Raw genomic sequence first — 22,801 nt, 5'->3', positions numbered from 1 at the left:
ATCTACAACTCTCTCAGAAGTTAAGGAAGTCCTTCTGATTGTCGGAAAAACGATCCGGCAAATTAAGTTTTGGCTCAGGAGAGGGGACTTGAACTGAGACTGCTCGTGTCTCATCTACCCGAAGAGACAGCTCCTGAACTTTTTGTAATGAGACCGGGATCTGGGTAGCAAGAATTTGAGTTGGATCTTGACCGGGATCCCTTGTTTCAATCCTGTGGCTCTAATTTATTTTGGCCGGTGATAAGGTTGCGATTTTAGAGAGAAATCAACGAACTGAGTAGAGCAGAGGTTGAGTTGGAAGTTGGTGGGGGTACCCCTTTGAGTGGGCTTTCGTTGCTGCAGTGTTTTATGGTTGAAGGTTGGAGTCTGGTGCCAGCCTTGAGGGCTGGAATGCAGAGACTAGTCGTAACCAGGGATTTAGGATGCAGCCTTGAGGGCTGATTAGTCCTTGCAAGTTACGGCCTGTGGCCGAGGGTTGATGCAGGCTGTAGAGGCAGTCTTGAGGGCTGGTCGGACTTGGCAAGTTGCGGCCTGAGGGCCGAGGATGAGGTGCAGCCTTTGCGCTGTTGAAGCTGCCTTGAGGGCTGGTCGGTCTTGGCATGGTTGAGGCCTGGAGACCGAGGATAAGGTGCAGCCTTTGGGATGAAAGTCTTTGATATGTGGTAGCTTGGCAGAGTTGCGACCAGTGTCTCCAAGATGAACAGGCCCCAAGTAGAGCAAGACTCCCTTAACGATGCAGCTGGATTGCGCACTCAGGACGCCAAGATAGGTCCAGTACAACGGGGATGACACTGGCGACGGTGCTCTGGATTGCGCACTCCAGACACACAGATGTGACCAGTGTCGCCAGGATGACACTGGTGACAGTGCGCTGAATTGCGCACTCAGGACGCTGGATGCTTCCCGTGTCTCTGGGATGACACTGGCGACGGTGCGCTGGATTGCACACTAGGAACGCAGGTTCGCGGCCCGTGTCTCCTGGTTGACACAAGCCACCTGACGCTGACCTGCGTCCTGGGTGAAGTGCACTCCATACCGTCGAGATAACACACACACGGTAATGGCAGGGAAGCACTTTGTGCTGCTTTGATGACACAAGCAGCACATGAGAGATGATATAGGAACGTGCTGCCTAGATGAAATAAACGACAGGGAGACACTCAACAGACTGGACTCTGGAACTCGACTGACAAGCAGGATACTGGAAACCGGAGCACGAGGAACTCTATCACCAGCATGGAGTACAGGGCTAGCTGGGTTTTAACATGAACAGGCCCCAAGCAGAGCAAGCCTCCCATAACGATGCAGCTGTGCTGTGCACGAACAGGAGAATTAATTAGTGTGCACCTGACATTGCACACAGACAGGCAGTAATTAGTGCAATGCCTCAGGCAGGAGCTGCAAACACTAATGGTGCATAAACATGTAACGATTTTCGTTCAGATTTTCCCTTGAAAAAGTGAACAATTTTTACAACGATGAACGAATAATGGCCCTCATTCAGAGCCGCTCGCTAGTGGCCGTACGCTCGTTCCGAGCGATGTTCGCACATCTGCGCATGCGTATGGTTTTTAGTACGCATGCGCGAACCAGTCAGTGCGGCCGAAAATCGTTTGTACGCTATATAGCGAGTGCCTGCTATTTTGAGTGACAGAATGAGGCGTATGTGGGTGGTAACAGGGGAAGGTGTTTGAAAACGGGGGAGTGGAATTCGAACGCAGGCGTGCTTAAAGGTCAAAACGGGCGTTTTAAGGGAGTGCATAATTAATACAGCAGCGTCATTGACCACGTCACTTGTTTTTTTTTTAACTCAGAACTGCTCGCAAAATAGCGGTTGAAAAAACCAACCACAAGAATAGCGAGCAGTTCATACGCTGTACGATGTACTCGATTAAGCTAATAAATAGCGGACATGACGTATGGTGCGAGCGGCCAGGGGGCGTTTTTATCAAATAAACGAGCGTATGTTTTGCTCGCTCGTTCAGAATTAGAGGTGTGAACAGACTGCAATTTTTGCGAACGGATCATTTGAATAGCCACCCCTTGTTTTTGAACGAACGACTGCAAATAGCGAACGGCTCTGAATCAGGCCCAATGTTCCTTCCCTTATTGAAAATAGTCATGTTGGACAGTCTGAAATGGACGATGAACGATAACTACAAACGGAAGCGCGCTTGAACGATTTTTTGAACGACTGATCGATAACGGCGTTGTTAACGACCTATCGTTCAAAAAATCGTTACGTGTATCTTCTTAACCGCAGATCCTGACAACAGTTTTCTGATCAATTACTCTGGAAAGCTGTACAACTCTAATTTCTCCTGTTAACTGAATCCAAGGAGGTGAGCAAATCCATTGCACTGTGGATTTATAAAAGTGGGATTTTAAGTGACTATTGGAATATATGCATGTCCTATTCTTTCTGGTCAGTCAGGATTAAATTTATTGGTCATAATCTTATGATTATTACGAGAGTCATATCTTAATGTTTTAGTGTAATAAACAACAGTTTATTTAAGCGTCTGTTGGTTATACTGTAACGTGCACCCAGTGTTTCAGCACCGATCATCTGGATAGCCATATTAGAAGTTTGTTCACAGCTGGCATTCATATTTCATCAGAGTTGTGTGCAACTCAGTAGCAGGCTCAATGTCACTATTGAGATTTTCTATGACTTATTAGGGTGACTGTGGAACTCTTTACATCTTTACAAAAGTGGATGCTGGCAAATTCAACAATTTAAAAACAGACAGGGTGGCTATTTTAGAACATGACTCCCTACCCCAGTAGAAAACTTGGACATCCCCTTCCCTTACCCGATAATCTCTTTTGTAATGTTGGGGGGCACCCTAATTGTCAGCTCCTTCACTGGGAGTCTGCTTGCCTTCCGTTGACTCAATACAGATAGCATTTACAAAAGGTGAAACAAATGAACTAGTGTCTGCCTTCCAGCTTTGCAATGTAAGTATTGTAAACAGCTCACACAAAGTCACATTTTAGACCTTTAACCAACAATCTCACCCTTCCAGAATTCTCAGGCCCAAGACCCATGCCAAACTCTGTGCGTATGTATGTGTTGTTTATGAGAGATGTTATTTCCTGGAAAGTCTTTCCGTAATCATTGCTGGAAGGAGAAACAAAATGTTAAGACAAATTTTACAAAGAGGTTCATGATGATCTTAACTTTACATGGACTTCAGACAACTGGCAAGGTGTATACTAACTTTTAATATAATAAAAGCAACACTGAAAGGGGATACTGTACTATTGGGTGAACTAAAAACCCTTGTAGAGACTCACCTCCTGTATAAATTGGATTGTGCATATGTCATCATAATCAGTGGAATTTGAAAAGTGGTGAGCACAAGGATAACCTAAGAAGGTAATAATTAAAACGTTAGAGTGTGCAGGTAACATTGGAAATTAAAAGTTAAACCACAATATAATCAATTAGCCTAATACAGTGACAGTGGCAGTTTAATGCCAAGTTGATTGTACCTTATTTTTTTAATTTCTCAGGGTTTAAACAGAGAACATGTTAAGGGTGCAATTCAATCAATGAGGTGCGGCTGCACACATCATGGATAATTATGGGTAGCAACATTGCTCATTTTACTGTGCATTTCTATGGGGGTGCAAGGCAAGATATGCTATGTCGCAGTCAAAAGGTGTCGCCATTACAAGTGTTTCCATACCGTTCCACCAGCACACCACATAACTGATTTGCCCCTCAGTAACCATTACATTTTGCAACATTGCTGACTAAAAACACACACACACACACACACACACACACACACACACACACACAAAGCCCAACAATATTTAACAGTGATTGGAAAGATGCCAACATGAATCTTGTATTTTGTTTTTTAAAAATAATTGGATGACAAATTAAAGCAATATTAATTCTAACCCTCCATTTTCTGGAACTCCAAATATTTTCAGGTAGCAGTGCCAGATAATTAAAAGGTGGCGATGGCACTTCATCACATTGGTACAATGGAATATGCTTCCAATTCCAGAAAGCTACTGATGCTCATCAGAGCAGTTACTAGACTTTTTGGTGCCCTGTGCCAGAAAGAGCATTGGCGCCCCCCTCATTTTTCAAAGGGACATAATGCACCCAAAAAAAAACCATGGCTTCATGGTGAAGGGCCAGGGAAGAGATAGGAGAGGCCAGGAGATGCTGGGGATGAAATAAGAGGAAACTACAAGCAAGAATGATAATAAACAGAAATTTGACAGGTCCGAACAGCGCCCCCTGACCTGTGTTGCCCTGTGCGATGGCACCGGCCGCACTCCCCTAGCTACGGCCCTGATGCTCAGAGGATAAAAATGTTGCCAGTTTACCTATTTAAAACAATACATGCCCCAGGGAACAAATCCAACCACTCTTCTGGTGAGAACAGAAGCATAAGCATCAAAATCATGCAATGTGTTAATGGTTAGAAAATTACCTGGGATTTCCCTGGGGCCCCACTGGTAGTGATTAGTTTGGGCAAATGAGCCCCAATAATAAATTAAGCAAACAGAAGTATCTGCTATTCACATTACATTTGCAAAGAGATCCCAAATAACAGCCTTTACTTTTTGTATGGGGCTCGCAACAGAAATATATTGTACAATGAGCAAATTATTGTTAGGAATGTGTGAACTTACACCCTATAAGAAGTCTGTATCAATTAAATTGCTACATTAAGAGCGGTATCCAATTAGCTGCCGAACAATGGATCCCTGCGATCGCCGATTATCCCCATTTTTCGCCCTTATTTTTTTTCACCCTATCCTATTATTTCGAACAAAATAATAGGATATATCTCAGGAAAACACATAGGGTTCGCGATGAGCTGGCAGACCTATGCGTTTTCGCCTTTTCTGGGGTGAAAAAAATTTCACTTATCCTGGATTATTTTTCGGGACACATCAGGTCCCGAAAAATACCCACGATAAGGGCCGGCGTCAGGTGGCAATTCAGGGATAATAGGATAGCCCCGCCGCCATCAATTAGCAGCGCTACTTTAGTGCGGCTAATTGGATTCCCCCCACTTAGTATTTACTTCCTGCTGAAAAAAAATAAAGTACTTTATGTTGCCTACGACCAATACCAGCAATGGAGTCATTGACAGGCCTGTCCTCACCATATTATTTAAGAAAAATGGAATAAGATTTGAAAGTCACAGAAACAAAAAAAGTTATGTGTAGAATACATGTTAACTAAGTACAAGAGGGAACAATAAGTTATGTGCTATTGTGTAAGATGTTTTTAAAGACTGCTTAAATTATCAAGAAAGTCCAACACCCAATTTTATAACCTATACAGATTTGACACTTCTGAAAAATACAACTGTCACGAGAAAATAAATAAAAAGCAAAGTAAAATTGCAAACATTTAAAAAAAAAAAATCTATGTTTTATTGCAGTGGTTCTCAAACTCTGTCCTCAAGACCCCACAGAGGTCACATTTTCCAGATCACCCAGCAGGTGCACAGGTGTAGTCATTACTCACTGACACATTTTAAAAGATCCACAGGTGGAGTTCATTATTTCAATTGTGATTCTGTGAGGAGACCTGAAAAACAAGACCTGTTTGGGGTCCTGAGGACAGAGTTTGAGAACATTTTTGATTCGTAAGGGGTTCCCAAGTATGCGGCAGATGTTTTATAGAATACGGGTAGTAGCGGCAGGTGCATTTTTGAAGAACTTAAAAAAATCATTTTAGGGATTTAAAAATATGCTTACACCCCTTTTCATGTACCCCAAATTTGATGGCCATAGTTATTTAAAAAAAGAATAATGCTCTTCTTCACAGGCGCATTTATGCACCTGCTGCGGCTATTTGAAAACTCTGACTCCCTTCCCCCATGACTGGACATCTTTAGGGGGGTCCCAGGATGATTTCCCGAAAATTCCCTGTACTTTCCCATACTTACCTTTCCGCCGGGTCCAGTTTTCGCCGATTCCTAATTGAATACTGGGATAAAAGCGGGCACGCGCCCGATACTTTATCCCAGAAAAATCAGCGATGATGGCGAAAAGTCCGACCTTGGATTTTGCCATCAAATTGAATACCCCCCTAAGTGATCGTGAGCAATTCAATTGTTTGTGCCGATGGGCAATGGTGCCACGGGTGCATATTTTTTCTGCCTGCACCCTCATAAGGAAGCGCTAATAAAACAGGAATATGTGGACATACTGTACATATTCTTTCAGCAAATCATAAATATATGCATGCTTATCTTACTTTCTTGTCCTGCACTGCAATTTAGGACATATAGAAATTCACTGAGAAACATATTATACACACATTATATATATATATAATTTATTTTCTAGTTACTCGTCAAATCACCCTTTGTTTATGTTTGGGATATTACTCATGAAATAAAAGCTCTATGGCAGCCCACAGAATAAGGGAGCCAGTAACGCGTTTTCACATCTGTGCAAGAAGAAAATGCCCTATTGAATTGCCTGTTGTGAGAAATCACACTAATAACTGGTTGTGAGTATTTTCAGTTGGTCGATAATAAGTTTGCTGCCAAACATCCCTGAACACAAAGACTGGTGTAAGGGCAGCAGTGACACTACCTGGGTCTCTATATCCCATTTAAAACCCGCACGAGTGGATTGATACCTTTATATAAAGAGGCTCTCCCAGTGAAGGCAATTGCTATATAAGGCTGATATATAAGCTCTTGTGAAACCAAATAAAGTGGTATGTTGATTAAAGTTTCTTCAAGTTGTGGACTGGATGTAATACAGCGAACTATCCATCTAATCAACTAAGGGGTGGTTATCCTTTCTCACTGTCTTATGTCCTAGAAGAAACGATGATTAAGGCGACAGAGGGTATATATTGAGATATACTTACAAAGAAGTGTGGAGTACTTTAAGAATTTGCTGAAACCTTTGTGAAGGTTATGACTGTGTTCTTTCGCTGCTAAATCAAACGCTCAGATTAAGCCTGAATTATTTTTATATATTTTTTCTCTTTATACTGTCATTTATGCATTGTATATTTGATATTGCCATATCATTATGTATTAATAAACTCTACCGTTAACGATTAATGCGAGAAGTTTCCAATTGGCAGCGCTTCCTATACACTCACCTTTCTTTCTCAGTCTCTAAAGGTGTGGCAATCACCTTTATTTGGGAAGCTGCAGCATTGATTCTCAAGTTTTATATTTATATATATATATATTTTTCCTTACTCGATTAGGAGTCAGGTTGTACATTTTTTTCTCTTTTTCCTATAGAGAGCATAAGGCATACATGCCTACCCTCCCGGTTTTCGCGGGAGGCTCCCGATTTTTCGGGTAACCCCCCGCACCCCCGGAAAGGTAGGCATTTCTCCCGCATTCTGCCCACTTCCTAGTGAAGTGGGCAGAATGAGAATACCCGCGGCGATTGCGGGTCTCCGTGAAGGGGGCGGGGCTTAAGCCGTGATTCTGCATGAATCAGAGCATTTGGCCCCGCCCCCTATGTAAATTGTACCCAATCGCGGCAATTTTACTGCGAGGGGGCGGGGCTTAATGACGCAAATAGTCAAGCCCCGCCCCCGTCGGCCCCCTGATGGTTCTCTTACCCGGGCTTCTCCTGGGAAGAGAGTATTAAAGGTAGGCAACTATGGCATAAGGCATTCCCTTTCCTCTCTAAACGTAGGCAAGTGTGTGTCTGATGCAGCAACCTTTTTTCTTATATCTTAGCTAAACGCATGTTAAAAGATGTATTAAAAAGTGTGTAGAGAATCACACCTGCTGAGAAATAAAACCCTATTAACTGTGGAGATATGCCTAAGTTGAACTAGTATATAAATTGTTCTAGCAATAAGACGTAGGTTTAAAATGTATAAGCTTAACACATACAGGACAGCTGACGGCAGCAGGTCTTAGCTTTTACATTAACAAATGAGCTAACAGATAGCATTTAACTGCAATAAGCAGAAATGAAGGCCAAATAAGCGATCATGTAGGATTCCAGCATGGTAACAATAAGATAACCTGGAAATATGTCAATATTATGTCTAAAGCATAGAAGACCAATGAAGACTCATACATTCAATTAATATTTGTACGTACTAACAAAAAAATTGCATATAAATATGAGCTGAGAAAGAGGAAAGGGGGAGTAGTCGGAGAACAGAGGAGAAGACGCAGAATGAGGGTCGGGGATGCAGTTACGGGTGTATGAAGTATTGGGCTGACTACTACCCTGCTATTCTGTACAAGGTATCACAAATTTCTTTTAGAAAGCATTTTCTACTGCGGTTAGTATAACCTATCTTATTTGATGTAAAGGGGCCCATACACGGTGCGATATGCACCACGACCTACGTTCCGACATATCAGGTGGTCCCCATACACGGAGCGTTTGGGTGTGGTCGACCGCCTGATATGCTGGCACCCCCCTCCCCCACCCGCATAGAACTGCATGGGATCGTACGTCGCATCCCCAAATCAAGTGAACATGCAGTAAGATCTGGGAGCTGCGTAGCGCGCACTGGCCGATATCATGCCCACACCTGGTACAATATAGCAGCGATATCGTACAAATCCGTCGGATTGGCTGCTATATCGCACTGTGTATGGGGGCCTTAAGTCTGCACAGTATATATGATTTATCTGTCTAAGTAAAAGCATTGTCATTAATTTTAAAATCTGTGTTTATGTGGAATTTTTTCAGTGCTTTCTAGAACAAGTTTGTAATTTATTTAGAACTAGCTGTGTTATCAGCGCACATTACTTACATGCACCCAAAAAAAATAACTATTTAACTCCCCCCCACCAGCAGTCAATTCAAACTCCTCACCTATAACGCCCTCAGCTATTCCCATTTCCTTGATACAGAGGTGTCCTGCTACATCTTTGATGCGTACGCAGCAATTCACGCCACGCATTGCAAGAGGCGTGTACCTGCGAGCGGATACGCACACTGCGTTCACACCCGCGCCGCCATAGGAATGCCTGGTGCCATCACAGTGCGCGCCGTAACATATGCTGCTGTGGGTAATCGCATGGTGCAATGCGTGTGCACGTTTGTAGCAGGACACATCTGTGCATCCAAAACCTCATCTCCCACCATATAACTGCTAGTCCACTTTGCTCTGCCAATGACCACCACCACTTTTCCCACTCCCAACTCCAGGTTTCACTCCGTCCAATCAAACTTTCCACCCTTCTGCAAAAGCTTCAAACGGGATCTAGAAGCAGATTTCTTTGCCAAAGCCTAAAAGGTCTCATCCAAAGCCACCTTGTCCTAACACACCTTGCAATGTCACCCCCCCCACTTAAAGATTGTAAGCTCTCACAAGCAGGGCTCTCTTTTCTCCTGTACTATTTCTTTGATCATATTTGCCATTTATATACCTTTAATGGTTGCATTATATCTGTATATGCAATCTGGAAGGCGCTGCTGACCTTTTGTGGTGCACGAGAAATAAAAAAAAAAAAAAAAAGTTTAAGAAATATGTATAAATTAACAAATAAAAAACTAAAATGTCATTTGGTTTATAGATAATATAGTTGAATCACATTCAAGAAATCATTTTGGTTTAGGAAACACCCATTTCGTAAGTATTTTTTAACACCTTCATTGCTGAGTCTACTCAATAGGCAATTTTGGGAATGGTCACATTCCTACATCAATATTTATGTAGTACCCACATAAAATTATATAAAAGTGTTTTAACCCATCCTTTCCAAAACAAAAAAAGGCTGGGTTTTACACATTCTTTTATAATAAACTCTTCACTTTTTTTTTTTTTTTTTATAAGGTATTTGAATGAAACACATAAAATGTGGAGGAATAATATGGTAGCACAACAAGGGATACTATTTTGAGATTTTGAAAAGCAGACAACCTACAGCATCAAATGAGTGGACTTCTTTATTTATTAACCCCCCCCACACACACATTTATACATTTATGGGACTTTCTGTACTATGGGTGGTTATTGTCAAATGATCACCAGAAAATGAACTGCTAAGGGAGGGGTCACAAGGTTTAAAAAAGAAGGGGACTCCTCAGAGTGTATACTGTTTGTGCCAGTACAGGAGGTATCAGACACGTTAAGTGCCCTCACCCATCACTAGTATTTCTGCAATGCAAAGAAAATTGTTGATGATCACAGGTGCGTTCTATTTATTTATGTTAAACAGGATATCACTTTATATATTCTCCCGATGCTTGCATGGGTTTCCTCCGGGTACTCCGGTTTCCTCCCACACTCCAAAAATATACTTGTGGGTTAATTGGCTCCCAACAAAAATTAACCCTAGTGTGTATGTGTGTGAGCATGTGATAAGGAATATAGTGTGTAAGCTCCACTGGGGCAGGGACTGATGTCAATGACCAAATATTCTCTGTGAAGCGCTACAGAATATGTGTGCGCTATATAAATAACGTGTTATTTATTTATTTTTTACCAAACATTGTAATAGAATCCTATTTACCAAGCTCTTAAGTCGTAAAAAGCAGCAAAGCCCCTACTCTGGGGTCCATTTAAAAACATGCACATTTATTTAATTTAAAATATATATGTCATTTAATTACATACAGTCCTTTTTTCTATGATGAAAAAAAAAAAAAGTACCAGTGATTGCCTAAAGTTATAAGTAGTAGGTTATAAAAGAGTTACAGTAGCTCCATATGCTGGGAAAGTTACAGAACCTGTATTTATTTCTGAAATTATTGCACCAGTAGCTTCCAATTTCTGTAACCAATAAGATTCGTTTTTAATTAGAGATTTAAAAAAAAAATTAAGTAAAAGGTGCTGGTACTGTTTACAGTCATGTTCCATCAGAGAACAAATGCATGTGCTGAAACCAAGTAATAAGAGATTCCCAGGTTATGTATTCCCTTATCCATCAATTCTTAAGGTGCATACACACACACAACGATATTTTGAACGATTATCGTTAAACGATATCGTTTAACGATAATCGTTTGAAAAAATCGTTCACTTTCTGAGTCAAACGATGAACGATTATTGTTCATGCGCGTTCACATTTGTAGTTTAGTCAGAATTGTCAACTCAACGATTTTCATTAAGTTAATATGCAAAAATCGTTTGTAGTTTAGAAAAATCGTTCATTACATTTAAATGAACATAGTAAATGTACAACTTTAGTAAACGATTTTAGTTCATTTTTTCAAGGTAGAAAATTGTTTACTAAAAATCGTTCATTAACTCAATCGTTGTGTGTGTATGCAGCTTTAGAGGTAAAAAGGTGCAAGTATGTAAGGCTCAAGGATAGAAATTTCATTGCTCACACAAAACACAAGCTTCAAGTAGAAAGACAAAAGTGTTTTTTTAAAGAAGAACAGTAGTCAAAGTATGATATGGGAACAATCAATAATAGTATTAAATAAATATTAAATAGGAAGACTGGACTAAGTTCACATGAGAAAATTATTGAAAATTGCGTATTTTGCTGCAGTTGCGTCATTATGCTAATACAACGTCCAATTATCAAACAAACAATGCAGAGACTTAGGACAGTGAATATTCGTCACTCTGCCTACTTAGGCACACCATCAAAAACTTGCACCAGCCCTATGGCCTCCTGTGCGAGTGGCTGAGCGTCTTTGAGCGCAGCCGCTTTCAGATACATCTCTGCGTCTGCTTTGGTGCCTTCCTTATACCTCCCAGGAATGTCCACTAAAATTCTCAATCCCTGCGTCTGATTCTGTGCATAAACATTCGGGACATATGTGTAGTGCGACTCGGACACATACTTAAAACATCTGCCATGTCTGCATATACTCAGAGAGGGTTTCCCAATATAACCATGTCCCTATTATTAAGGAGACCAATAATACAATGCAAAATAAGGACCAAGTATACGATCTTTGTGAATGGGACTACTCTTAAAACCTGTAGTAAAACTGAGAACAATAGTAAACATACAGTCAGGTCCATAAATATTGGGACATTGACAGAATTTTCATATTTTGGCCTCTATTCACCGCCACAATGGCTTTGAAATGAAACAAACAAGATGTGATTTAACTGCAGACTTTCAGATTTAATTTGAGGGTAATTACATCCAAATCAGGTGAACGGTTTCTATATGTGCCTCCCACTTTTTAAGGGGCCAAAAGTAATGGGACAAACTAAACAATCCTCAATCTAACTTTCACTTTTAATACTTTGTTGCAAATCCTTTGTAGGCAATTACAGCCTGAAGTCTGGAACGCATAGACATCACCAGACGCTGGGTTTCATCCCTGGTGATGCTCTGCCAGGCCTCTACTGCAAATGTCTTCAGTTCCTGCTTGTTCTTGGGGCATTTTCCCTTCAGTTTTGTCTTCATCAAGTGAAATGCATGTTCAATCGGATTCAGGTCAGGGGATTGACTTGGCCATTGCATAACATCCCACTTTTTAGCCTTAAAAAACTCTTTGGTTGCTTTTGCAGTATGCTTCGGGTCATTGTCCATCTACACTGTGAAGCGCCATCCAATGAGTTCTGAAGCATTTGACTGAATATGATCATATAATACTGCCCGAAACACTTCAGAATTCATTCTGCTGCTTTTGTCAGCAGTCACATCATCAATAAATACAAGGGAACCAGTTCCATTGGCAGCCATACATGCCCACGCCATGACACTACCACCACCATGCTTCACTGATGAGGTGGTATGTTTTGGATCATGAGCAGTTCCTTTCCTTCTCTTCTCTTCTCTTCCCATCACTCTGGTAGAAGTTGATCTTTGTCTCATCTGTCCATAGGATGTTGTTCCACAACTGTAATGGCTTTTTTAGATGTTGTTTGGCAAACTCTAATCTGGTCTTCCTGTTTTTGTGGCTCACCAATGGTTTGTATCTTGTGGTGAACCCTCTATATTCACTCTTGTGAAGTCTTCTCTTGATTGTTGACTTTGACACATATACACCTACCTCCTGGAGAGTGTTATTGATTTGGCCAACTGTTGTGAAGGGGTTTTTCTTCACCAGGGAAATAATTCTTCTGTCATCCACCACAGTTTTTTTCCGTGGTCTTCCGGGTCTTTTGGTGTTGCTGAGCTCTCCGATGCATTCTTTCTTTTTAAGAATGTTCCAAACAGTTGATTTGGCCATGTTTTTGCTATCTTTCTGATGGGTTTGTTTAGATTTTTCAGCCTAATGATGGCTTGCTTCACTGATAGTGACAGCTCTTTGGATCTCATATTGAGAGTTGATAGCAACTGATTCCAAATGCAAATGTCACACTTAGAATCAACTCCAGACCTTTTACCTGCTTAATTGATAATGAAATAATGAGGGAATAGCTCACACCTGTCCATGAAATAGCTTTTGAGTTGATAGTCCCATTACTTTTGGTCCCTTCAAAAGTGGGAGGCACATATTGAAACCGTTCACCTGATTTGGATGTAATTACCCTCAAATTAAATCTGAAAGTCTGCAGTTAAAGCACATCTTGTTTGTTTCATTTCAAAACCATTGTGGTGGTGAATAGAGGCCAAAATCTGAAAATTCTGTCAATGTCCCAATATTTATGGACCTGACTGTATACTCTTTTTGTTACGCTTACAGGCCAATATCGAGTCAACTAATTGAAATCTGTGAGTGATAGGAAATAGCAAATTTAAGTTCACTGTACAATTCAAGGACAGTAGTATGAGTGGCAATGTAATCACAGTATTTACATCAGAACATTAACATGCCACAATTACTGTATTTAAAATTTCCATGACTCTTCAAAAGGCAAAAATGACTCTTTTAGTATATGCACTCAAGCCATGTACAGTGCTTCCCCACAACATACTTTTACGGGAAGCAATCGGGAAGCCGACTGCCTAAATACCGGCAGCCGGCTTCCCGACTGTCATTTCCCGGCAAGGGTGAAATACCGGGCGTCTAGATGTAGACGCCCGCATTTCCCCGATGCCGGGAGACCGGCGCCCGGCATCCCGATCGTAGGGATGCCGGACGCTGTGAGCGGGCAGCCGCGGGGGGGGGGGGGGGGGGAGGTTAGGTTTAGGGCTCCCGGGGGGGACTTCGGGTTAGGCACCCCCCCGGGAGGGTTAGGCTAGGGGGAGGGAGGGTTAGGCACCCCCTCGGGGGACTTCGGTTTAGGCAGCGGGGAAGGGGGTGGTTAGGGTTAGGCACTCCTAAGGAGGGTTAGGGTTAGGTTAGTATATACTCACCTATCCACGATCGGATTTCCAGCGCTGTCGGGCTTCCGCTGCTTCTAACTCTGCTTTTGTCGGGCTGCCTGCTTTTACGTCTGTGGATAAAATGCTTGTACTTCAAACAGCTTCATTAAACTTGTTCAGGAAGCTGCTATCCCATAGAAGGATTAGGAAACACGGGGTAGGGAGTAATCATAGATATAAAAGGGGTTAAATTACATTTTGAATATTTTAAAAAGGTTATTAAAAAAACACTCCTGCCTTAAGTTAAATTAAGTGGTTAAAGTCATAAGAAAAGTATTAAATGTTGTACCTTTGTTTAATTTCTGAGAATTATCAGGCACAAAACTATTAATGTTAACACTAGAAATAAAAGCAGATTACTTAAAACATGAAGATTGCAACAACTGGTCCTTGTATTCCTTGTTTGGAGCCCGTAGAGTAAAAACCCCCACGCACAAAACCGACTAACATTTTTCTTTGTACGATTGTATATGTCTTTATTTATGTTCACTAAATACTAAATTGCTAACTGCAGGCTGATGACGTGCATAAGCAAATAGAAGGTGTAGCAGTTTAATAGTCTTTCCAACTGTACTGTAACTGTATGTGTATCAGGGTATAACTTAAAAAATTGTTGTACATTGAACTAAAAAAAAAAAAAAAAAAGAAGAGGAAATTGTAGAATCCATTTTATGGTTTTATGGGCCCACGGCTGAACCTTACCTTGTAGTATATAAGATGGAAACGTACAGACATTACTTGAAATACTGATAACTGTAATATGATAACAGAAGCGTGTTCTGCAGAAGTGACTAAGCTACAGATCAGAGAAGATAGGAGGGACACAAGCCACACTATGGTTGGTTTGGATTTGCTGTTCAGGTCACCTGCTCTTTAGAGCTTAATTTGGATAAATATATCCCTGTTTTCACTCCTAAGAGTTGATAAGCCTTGTCCTAAATTAATGTTTACAGTATGCACAAAAGTATGACACATTAGGGCCCTTGGTATGTAGTGTGTTTGTGACCATACACAAGTATTTGTATAAAAAGTAACTTTTAATAAATCAGATACCAACCTAACAAATCTTTAAAAATATATGATAACACAAGACAAAGTGTGTTTTAAAAAAACATCCATGCAATATCAATCATTTTCTGCATTTCCAAGAGATTTGGGGAGTTAGATTATTGTATCTCTCCACATTACATACACTGAAGTGCCAAAAGTTATGGGATAGCAGAATGTAAAAGGTAGGTGGTGTCACTGTACTGTGACATCTTGGAAATGCCCAGACATGCATCAGTTGTAATCTGACATCTCGTGAGTCAGTCTGAACACTGGCTAGGCTGCTCATGGCAAGGCGGCGTGATTTATTGGCGTTCAGAAATGGCACCCACAATAATGCCCTGTTCGAAGTTGCGCAGACATTCAATACTCCTCGATCTACAGTGTCACATGTGTAATGGAAATACATCATAGAAGGCACTACCACCAACCATGGACAGTGCAGTGGCCAACCACAGGAGCTTAATTATTGTGACCAGCGACGCCCGGCCAGAATTGTCCGTGGTAACAGACAAGCAACACTGGCTGAAATCATATCTATACAATACTGGGGGGTATATTTACTAAAGTGAGAGATTTTAGAAATGGAGATGTTGCCTATAGAAACCAATCCGATTCTACCTAACATTTAACTAGCAGATTTTAGAAGATATTAGCTAGAATCTGATAGGTTGCTATGGGTAACATCTCCACTTCTAAAAACCTCTCACCTTAGCAAATTTACCCCCAGGCACCTATCCCATAACTTTTGGCACCTCCGTGTATATTTTCAATAACTTATTATGACCATCTCATTTCAGCAGCACTTTAATTTTGCATTTCCTAATATGCGCTGTATAAATCTACTTGGATCATCCATGTCATTTAACACCTCAGAATTATTTACATTTATGTTTATTTCTGAAATCCTTTATTTGCACAGTAATTCCACATTAGCCAGCATTTTCAAATACACTCTTAAGCATCTAATGAATGGGATTTAGGAGCTGTTGGATACATTTTATACACATTTCCCTCTAACGTTTCCAGTTTAGCAATTTATACATAGTATATTCTACTGTACCTCCATTGAGAGCTTTCATGTGCATGGATTAGTTCAGGAAACCTTATTGGATTGCTTACAAGCAGTCCTGCATGTAGTGTCAACCACTCCATTCCATATCTCCTTCATTCATTCTCACTAACTGTATAGGAAGAAATTGTGTGCCTGTTAAATGGGATGTAGTCAGGAAGCAGACGGTTGAAATGCCGACCACCGGCTTCCCGACTCTCAAATCCCGACAGGCGTCGAAATCCCGGGAGGGTTAGGTTTAGGCACCCCCAGAGGGAGGTTAGGGTTAGGCACCCCCAGAGGGAGACTTAGGTTTAGGCTGCGGGGAAGGTGGGGGGGGGGTTAGGTTTATGCACTAGGGGAGGGAGGTTAGGGACCCCTAAGGGTGGGTTAGGGTAGGTTACTTACCTAAATTAGCGATCAGGATCTTCACCCCTGCCAGGCTTCCGTTGTTGGGATTAGAAACACCAGCCATGCGGCCGCCGTTATTACATACGGATTCCTTTTAAATATACTGCCTTGCTTGTGTCTAAGGGCCCGTTTCAGAGCGGACATTAATGAGTGCACAGCTGAGCGAAAATATGCAAAAGTTGCAGCCGTCGGGACTTGTATTGAGACTCCCACTAGCGGCATGTCAAGTCCAGCCACTTGAGCACACAGACGCACCATTGGTCACAGCATCGATGTTCTGAGCAATTCTATGGCCACTCAGAATGTCCGTCGGCAGTAACCCACCGAAGCATTACCCACTGTGTACAAATTCTCAGTCGCGCACATAGACATGCCCATTAAATGGTTATGACACGCCTGCATTTGAGTCACCAACCCCGCTACATCCCACAAACGCTCCCTGTCAATCACACTGCGTCCAAGTCCACTCTGCATCGGTCACCAGTAATGAAACTTGGCATATGTGCAGTGCGGCTCATACACATGTGCAGAAAAAAAAAAATCCTAATGTTTGCGCAGTTGAGCATCGCATCCAACTCTGAATCAGGCCCTAAGAAACAATATTAGCGATTTAATAGTACTTTGTTTGCATGTGGGATACAATATTAGCAGCTTTATGTTCGCCAACCATTTCCTTTCTCCAAATATATGTTTTAATCCCTTGTACATACTATAGGGCTGAATAAATAATGGATACATATGTCACCACTTACTAAGCTTTATCATAAGATCATAACATGAAGAAGACCCTTATGTGATTGGTCAGCATCCTGAAGACTGAAAATACCACGAATGTAACAGAATGTGAACATATTCCTTGAGAATCATAATTAGTTCAGCCTTTGCAAAGCAACAGCAAAACACGCATCTACGTTTCAGCTTACTTACTGAAACGTGACTGGTGAATGAATAAATCAACACTAGAACAGATTACAATGAGGGTGTAACCTGCAAGGTGTAGTTAAGCAGATACTGCATACATTTTTGCAATTGATCTAATGCTTGCTGAGGTATGTGCAGTTTAAATGTGGTCACCACTGCAAACTATGATCCTGCACTGTGACAATACTGATCATGCACAGTGACATAAAGTGAGCAACATATCGATTGAGGTTAGTATAAGGGCAATGGATTATACGACAGCACAGATGGTGTAATGGTTAGCATTACTGCCTCACAGCACTGAGGTCGTTGGTTCGATACCCACTACAGCCCTAACTGTGTGGAGTTTGTATATTCTCCCTGTGCGTGCGTGGGTTTCCTCCCACATTCCAAAAATATACTGGTAGGTTAATTGGCTCCTAACAAAAATTACCCTTAGTGTGAGCATGTGGTAGGGAATATAGAGTGTAAGCTCCAGTGGGACAGGGACTGATGTGAATGGCCGAATCTTCTATGTACAGAGCTGCGGAATATGTGTGCGCTATATAAATAACTGGTAATAAATAAATAAATACACCCAGAGTGCGGAAGCTCTACATGGGATCATTAATCCCCTTAAAGACCATGGTGGTCACTTGCCTTTATTTTGGACATCCACTAAATAAATGCATTAGAGATATATACTGCAAGCAGTGTGTATCAATAGTGATATATATATTGAACTAGCTGGGATACCCGGCGTTGCCTAGGTTGAAGACTGGACCCTGAAGTACACCTGCAACCTTTATTTGTTTACATTGTTTTCGCCTATAACCTCATTCCATTGATACTGAAAGGGAGCCCACTGTTTGCTAACATGCATGCAAACAGTGGTGTGACTACCGTGGGTGCAACAAGTGCGGCTGTTCTGGTGCCCAAGATGCCTCTGTGGCCCGCCAGCTGATTACAGCTGGCACACTGGCAGGCAGACAGACATGGAGAGACAGCGCCGCCGGTTGCGAGGCAATCAGAGCTCGCGGACGGCAACCAATCAGCTCCTGATGGGCTCACAACCGGCGCCGGATTCAAATTGCATCGGCTGTCCATGTCTGCTGCTGCCTGCCGGAGCACTAGCTGTAATAAGCATGACCAAAGCCACACCTGCTGGCTGCTGATGGCACACAGGTGGAGGCGAGAGACTGCTGGGGGTGATACGGGGAGGGGAGTTCCTGGGTGATGGGGGGGCATAATGTGCAAGGGGCACTACTATGGTGTGTAATAATGTGTAGTATGAGGAACTAATACTATGTGGCATAATCTGTAAAGGGCATTACTGTGTGGCATAATCTATAAGAGGCACTACTACTGTGTGGCATAATGTGTATAAGGGGCACTACTGTGTGGCATAACATGAATGGGTTCTGTGTGGGGGCAAATGCTTGTGTTTTTTTTTTTTACCTCTGGGGGGGTGGGGGGGGGGGGGAAACTAATATATATGGTATTAACTCTGGATTTAGTATGAACTTGCATGAGTCAAAAGGCCCCATGCACGGTACAATTCAAAGTTGGTAAGATGTGTTGTACGATTGTCCTTGAAAAGTTTTCCCTTGAAATTTTTCATAAGATGTGGTCAAATGGTGTACGATTGATTGTTACAATAATAGGATAAGATGCATAGAAGTGTATCACATTGTACTCAAAAGATCGTAGATCTCTCTGCAAAACCATCTGATCTGCGATCCAATAGGACAGCGGGGACGTGCATCGGGGGTCGTAGAAAACACAAAAAACACCTATTTTCATAATATTGGTCTGTACAACCTGTTGAAACTTTCCATATCAGGTAAAAATTCGTACCGTGTATGGGCACCTAAAGTTTGACACATGTTCAGACTGAGGTTAAAAGGATACTTTTGTAGCTTTAACAGTTTTTTGTCAAACTGCCAATTTCCACTTGAGCCAGCCCCAGAACCTGTGTAATGCTGGGTACACATGCTGAACGATCTCCCTTGAAATTCCCAGTGTGCTGGATGAACGATTCTGCCCTATAGTGTGTATCACGGATACATATGTGAAGGTAGAAAGTAGTTGTCAAAATATAACAGGTGCTAATATTGTGTTTAACTGAACTGAAACTTTACATGATCAAACAAGCACGGGAAGTGAATTTTATCCCCGAGGATTTCTTGCAGATCTTAGCAGATAATTTGTCCAATTTGTGAGAATGAATGACGGACGCATGTAATAAAGTAGTTGACGCTACACAACTAAGAAAGGGATTATGTAACCGTACATGATCACTTTATCTTTTAACTTTCCCCAATACGGGCAATATGTGACCACGAGGGATACTCAATTTCTGGTCTTTTCTGCAATAAAAATAAATAGACCCCTTCGTACAAATTGCTAAACTGGAAACATTTTAGGGACATGTATTTAACAGCACACAGGGCAAAACAGGAAACCCCTACTCATTAGACATGAGAGTTAAAGACAGTGCCTTTAGAAATGCTGACTAATGAGAACTTACAACGACTGGATATGTACTAAGAAATGCAAATTTGAAGAACTGATTGAGATATTTTTACCCATGTCCCTTTCTATACAGACAGAGGACCTGATTCACACAAGTGCAAAAGTGGCCACAATCTAGGGAATTCCAACAAACCGAACATGTGCCGCACCATGCACACTCACCTTGATGGAAAGATCCTACGCCGCTGGTTCTCTCTCTGTAACTTTGGTGCTTCTGGGTGTCAACTGAGCAGCTACCTTGCGAACGCACGCAAGAGATCCATTTGGTGGGAGTGTAGCTAGATGTCTGTGTTATTATGGGTCATGTATTTGACGAAGGGACACCTGTTTCAGACGGATCTCTTGCACCCAGCATGGGGAAGGTGTAAGTGCCGATAATAATGATGATGATGGTTGCAGACGGTAAAACAGTGGTCATTGCGACAATGGGCATGAAGCAATGCAGATACTCACATTAACATAATGTAGTCATTTTGGCTGCAGCGGCTGTTAGCACTTGAAGCCCCTTTGCATGCGACTCGAATCAGGTGCATAATATATACGGTGGAGATAAAATAATGCAACTCACCAAATCTCTTTGAAAACAATTGATGTTACATGGAAGTAAAAGTTCTGAAACCACTTTTCTTTCTTGTTTCTATTAATCTTTTGTAATCCTTTGGAAAAGTTACAGATATGTCCTTATACAGCTTTGTTGCAGTGGCGCTAAAAAGCTCCCGTCGGCACGCTAGGTCCGGTGAGACTCTGCTAGCACTGGTCTTTTTATGCTGAAAATGCATCCAGTTCGCAATGCGATCGGACTAGGATGCACCAGCAGACTGTGCTGATTAATTTGATATGTGAGACACTTATCGGTGTGCACCCGAGTCTCTGAATACCTATACGAAGTGCTACGATCTAGCGGGCGCACCTTTTTTCAATGCAAGTTCCCTTATGGCAGAGTAGTATGGGACCTGGTGCCTCACTCAAGGACCTTTATCGGTTTCTTTAGCGCATACTGTGAAAGCCACATAATCAGTCTAGTACATGCAAATACAAAATCTAGTAGTTAGAACACAGATTTCAAGTTCCCTTCTTATCAGTGTCCTGCCATTCTGATTAATTCGTTTTCTTAATTTTATTTCTTTAACTTTGGTCAATCAAAACCCACATTTCCTCTTATGTGATATTATAGTGACACATGCTAGGACTCAAAGCCTAATATATGTGTGAACTCAAAAAGTAGGACACTGCAACCTGGCCAAGAGCGTGTCACAGCAGTCCATGAGAGGGGAAAAATGCCTTAAAATAAAAGCTTAATTAAATTATTCCGGCAGTTATAGAATTTTGAAGATGTGGAGGATAAAAATATGAGATATGGTAAGAACTTACCCTTGTTATCTCTATTTCTACGAAGTCCATAGGGTTCCACAGGATACCTTGGGTATAGGTGTGACGTCAGTCGCAGGGCACCAAAGAGTTAAGCTTTCAGCCTCCCAGGATGCACTAGGTCCCTCTCCTATACCCCGCCCCCGGGCCAAGGCACCTCAGTTAGTTACCAAGCCATAGGCCGGAGGAGGAGAAGGAAGAGAGAGAACAAAGATCTGGACACATACAAGAATCACATTCTCACCAGAGGGAGACGGAAAACCGGTGACCAGAGCAAAGCCCATCTGCAGCACAGGTGCGACAGGGCGGGAGTCCTGTGGAACCCTATGGACTTCGTAGAAATAGAGATAACAAGGGTAAGTTCTTACCATATCTCATATTTTCTACTTCAGGGTCCATAGGGTATCCACAGGATACCTTGGGGATGTCCCAAAGCAGTATCCTTTAAGGGTGGGGACGCTCCTGTGCAGAAAGGAGAATCCGCCGCCCGAAGGAAGCATCCTGAGAGGCGAAGGTGTCAAACCTGTAATACCTCACGAAGGTATGGACAGAAGACCACGTAGCAGCCTTGCAGATCTGAACTGCCGAGGCACCACGTCGAGCTGCCCACGAAGGACCCACAGACCTAGTGGAATGAGCCTTCAGAGAAGGAGGGACCGGTAGGCCTTCATGAAGATAAGCTTCAGAAATAGCCATACGGATCCAGGCTGCCAAAGTTTGCTTTGAAGCAGGCCAACCCTTTTTACAGAAGCCATAGAGGACAACAAAGCGTCCGACTTCCTAAACAAAGAAGTGCGGTCAACATAAGTCCTTAAGGCCCGCACAACATCCAAAGAGGCCTCACCCACGGAAAGACCCGGTGAGTTAAAGGCCGGAACAACTATTTCCTCGTTAACATGAAATTGGGAAACAACTTTGGGAAGAAACTCGGGCCGAGTGCGGAGCACTGCCCTGTTCCCATGAAAAACCAAGAAAGGGGGTCTACAAGAAAGAGCCCCTAACTGAGAAACACGTCTGGCTGAAGCAACGGCCAGAAGGAAAACAGTCTTAGCTGTTAGCCATTTAATATCCACTGAGCCCAGTGGTTCAAACGGCGGTCCTTGGAGAGCCCTCAGGACCACAGCCAAATCCCAAGGCGCCACAGGTGGAACAAAGGGCGGCTGAATACGGAGAACACCTTGCATAAAGGTGCGCACATCCGGGATTGTAGCAATCCTACGGTGAAACCAGACAGATAGGGCCGAAACCTGTACCTTCAAAGAAGCAAGGCGAAGCCCATGATCTAGTCCCGCTTGCAGGAAGGCGAGAATCCGAGACAGACGAA

At 42.2% G+C, this 22,801-nt stretch overlaps 1 protein-coding gene across 1 annotated transcript in view; it reads right to left on the bottom strand.

Moving 5' to 3' along the window:
* The window catches only part of SORT1 (sortilin 1), a 63,032-nt gene that overhangs the window by 27,288 nt on the left and 12,943 nt on the right, over positions 1–22,801 (bottom strand). The window contains exons 3-4 of the mRNA XM_088457314.1: positions 3,301–3,374; positions 3,022–3,124 (exon numbers count right to left, since the gene is read on the bottom strand). Coding sequence (XP_088313440.1) covers positions 3,022–3,124; positions 3,301–3,374 — 177 coding nt within the window. The remainder of the gene's footprint in view (positions 1–3,021; positions 3,125–3,300; positions 3,375–22,801) is intronic.

Source organism: Taudactylus pleione, unplaced genomic scaffold (assembly GCF_031769625.1).
Source record: "Taudactylus pleione unplaced genomic scaffold, aTauple2 ptg000755l, whole genome shotgun sequence".
Taxonomy (NCBI): Eukaryota; Metazoa; Chordata; class Amphibia; order Anura; family Myobatrachidae; genus Taudactylus; species Taudactylus pleione.
Note: the sequence above shows the minus strand (reverse complement) of the source record. Positions and strands in the feature narration are given on the sequence as shown.